This window comes from Cicer arietinum, chromosome 4 (genome assembly GCF_000331145.2).
Source record: "Cicer arietinum cultivar CDC Frontier isolate Library 1 chromosome 4, Cicar.CDCFrontier_v2.0, whole genome shotgun sequence".
In the NCBI taxonomy this organism is placed as follows: Eukaryota; Viridiplantae; Streptophyta; class Magnoliopsida; order Fabales; family Fabaceae; genus Cicer; species Cicer arietinum.
The window spans coordinates 2,046,467-2,048,946 of NC_021163.2; the positions used below are offsets into that span (position 1 = coordinate 2,046,467).

Here is a 2,480-nt window from a genome sequence, read left to right on the forward strand (position 1 = left end):
TGTTTTGTAATATACTATACCTCAATGATAACAATTATCGACTCTTTGTGAAATAATCACGTCACCCAAACCCCTCATATTAATAGAATTATTATCAATATTACTTATTTAATGTTAAAGTATCTGTAAGCATATCAATTATGAAAGTTACTTATTTATTAGTTGTGACTTGTGATATTGTATGAACTCTCTAGTTTAAAATGAACTATATTTTAAATTTGTGACAATCGACTTAAGGGAAGTTTTTCAAGGAGAATCCAAGACCAAGTGATACCCAATGGGACTCAAACTCTTTTCTACTCATACCAACACATGATAAAAAATTAATAATAAGATTATAAAATAACAAAACCAATAGGAATGGATTTAATTGTTTTACTTCAAAACTATACAACCCCACAAGCAAACGTCCAATGCAAAATATTGTGCAGTAACTCCACAGCTGTTGAATGATGTGGTTAAGAAGAATTCCTTTTCGCTCGTGCACGACGAACTGATATGCCCGCGAACGCCATAGCAGCTCCAGCTGTGAATTCAAGACAAAAAGATATTTAAAAGTTTAACACAGAAAAACGGTATTTTGCAAACTCGTTTCGTGCATGTCAAGTTATCAAATTCAGGTGAGAGGTAGAAAGAATAAACTAACCTATGGCGAAAAATATAGAGTGCATAAGCTGCTGGTTTTGCTTTCTTTTCTTCACAAACTCAGTTTCTGGAAGACTCAAATGAGGGTGTTCTGCAGCATTGACAATCCTACTATATAGGGCATTTGAATCACCTGATTTCACGCTCAAGCGAATAGGCGCATCTATTTTCAATTCCTGAGCAACCTACCATATAACAAAAAATAGAAAATAAAATTATGAACTCAGAGGTATAATAACTATGAGCCTATGAGCTGAAAACACATTACCTTGACTGAATCTAGTACTGTCCTTGGGAATAAAGTTAAATCATCCTTAGCAGCAATGAGGAGGCAAGGAACTTTGTGACCAGTTCGCTCTCCATGGTCAACAACCTGCTCGAGCAAATCTATGGATTTCTTCCATGAATATCCATCTGAGCTGGAAAATAAGAAACAAATATCTTAGGCGTAAATCCTGTGTCGTTCTCAATTTTCAGAATATAGTATTGTCAAAATCTTTTGTTTTATTATTAAAAATATTCCTCAAGTACTATAGGGATTTGGTTGTATAGGAGTACTAATAGAAATTTAGTTATATAGGAGTACTAATAGGGTGATATTATCCAAGCTCTTGATTTAAGGCTCGCTTTCGCATAAACCCTAGCTGCCTTTATTGCGGTAAACTTTAGCCACCATCATTGTGGCCCTTTGCTGCCTTCATTGCAGTCTGTTTGTGATCCTTAAAGTCTATTTGCTGCCTTCTAGTCTTGAAACCAACCGTCACTGCCGTGAACACAACTTTTGACTTCTCTCACCACTATTGGCGGTTGTTGACCATCGTACACTGACTGTATAACACACTTCCTACACCATCAGAGTCGCCTCAACGAAATTGGCTAAACCTGAAAAAATCGTCGCTGTCTGAAGCTTGACTCGCCACCACGCGCCACCACTACTCTGGCGACCACATCGCGCGTGTAACCCATGCGCCGCCCTCCAATCAGTCGCTCACCGCTGTTTTTTTTGCAGATTGTAAATCGGAGGTTTTATTTCTGCTTTAGGCGGTTACTTTTCAGATCAGAGCACTTTGGTATTGGGTCGTTTGAAGTGCGCGCCTTTTTTTATTAGAAACTTGCTGTTTTTTGCTTTTCATCCATAACAGGAGAAGTAGCAGTGATTAATACTGAAATTGAGAATGAAATGGGAAATAAAAAATCCCAAGCCAAATTGCAAAGCCTCTCATCCGTTCACAAGTTGAATGTGAAGAACTATTTGAAGTGGCCTCAAATTGTGCGCATTTTTTTGAAAGGTAAAGGGATGGCAGAACACTTAACAAATGAACCCCAAAAAAAATAGATCCCAAGTTTAAAAGGTGGGATAAAGAGGATTCTATGATCATGACATAGTTATGGGATGCAATGACCTCATAAATCAGTGACACTTGCATGTTTCTCAGCACTACGAAGAAGATTTGGAAGGCATTAGAAGAGACTTATTCTAAAGTTAAAGATGCCCAAATATATGATGGAGATGGATCATTATAAAGTTATAAAAGCCAAGTGTTCAACAGATGCAGCATCACTCAAGGAGTATATAGAACTTGATAAAGTCTATGATTTCTTGGTGGGACTCAACTCTGATTTTGATCAAGTTAGAGTGCAAATCCTTGGTAAGGAGAAAGTACCAAGAATTAATGAGGTAGAGGCTATAGTGATGGGTGAAGAAAGTAGAAGGCAACTAATGCTGACAGTCTCACCTGTAGAAAGCTTAGCAATGCTAGCTGAGAAGAATTCAACTATGATGGCTGACCAAAAGAAAGGAAGAGGACCCTATGTGGAGAAGAAAGGTGAAAGAG

General features: G+C 37.5%; 1 protein-coding gene across 2 annotated transcripts in view; it reads right to left on the reverse strand.

The window, feature by feature from the left end:
* Positions 1-268: 268 nt before the first annotated feature.
* LOC101506396 (mitochondrial Rho GTPase 2-like) overlaps positions 269-2,480 on the reverse strand; it is a 13,689-nt gene continuing 11,477 nt past the window's right edge. Inside the window, exons 12-14 of one of the 2 annotated variants that reach the window (XM_004495148.4) lie at positions 914-1,064; positions 647-830; positions 269-526 (exon numbers count right to left, since the gene is read on the reverse strand). In XM_004495148.4, the coding sequence (XP_004495205.1) occupies positions 459-526; positions 647-830; positions 914-1,064 (403 nt within the window). In that variant the 3' untranslated portion in view covers positions 269-458. Of the gene's footprint in view, positions 527-646; positions 831-913; positions 1,065-2,480 lie in introns of those variants that run through there. The other variant, XR_012162586.1, reaches the window with a different exon arrangement.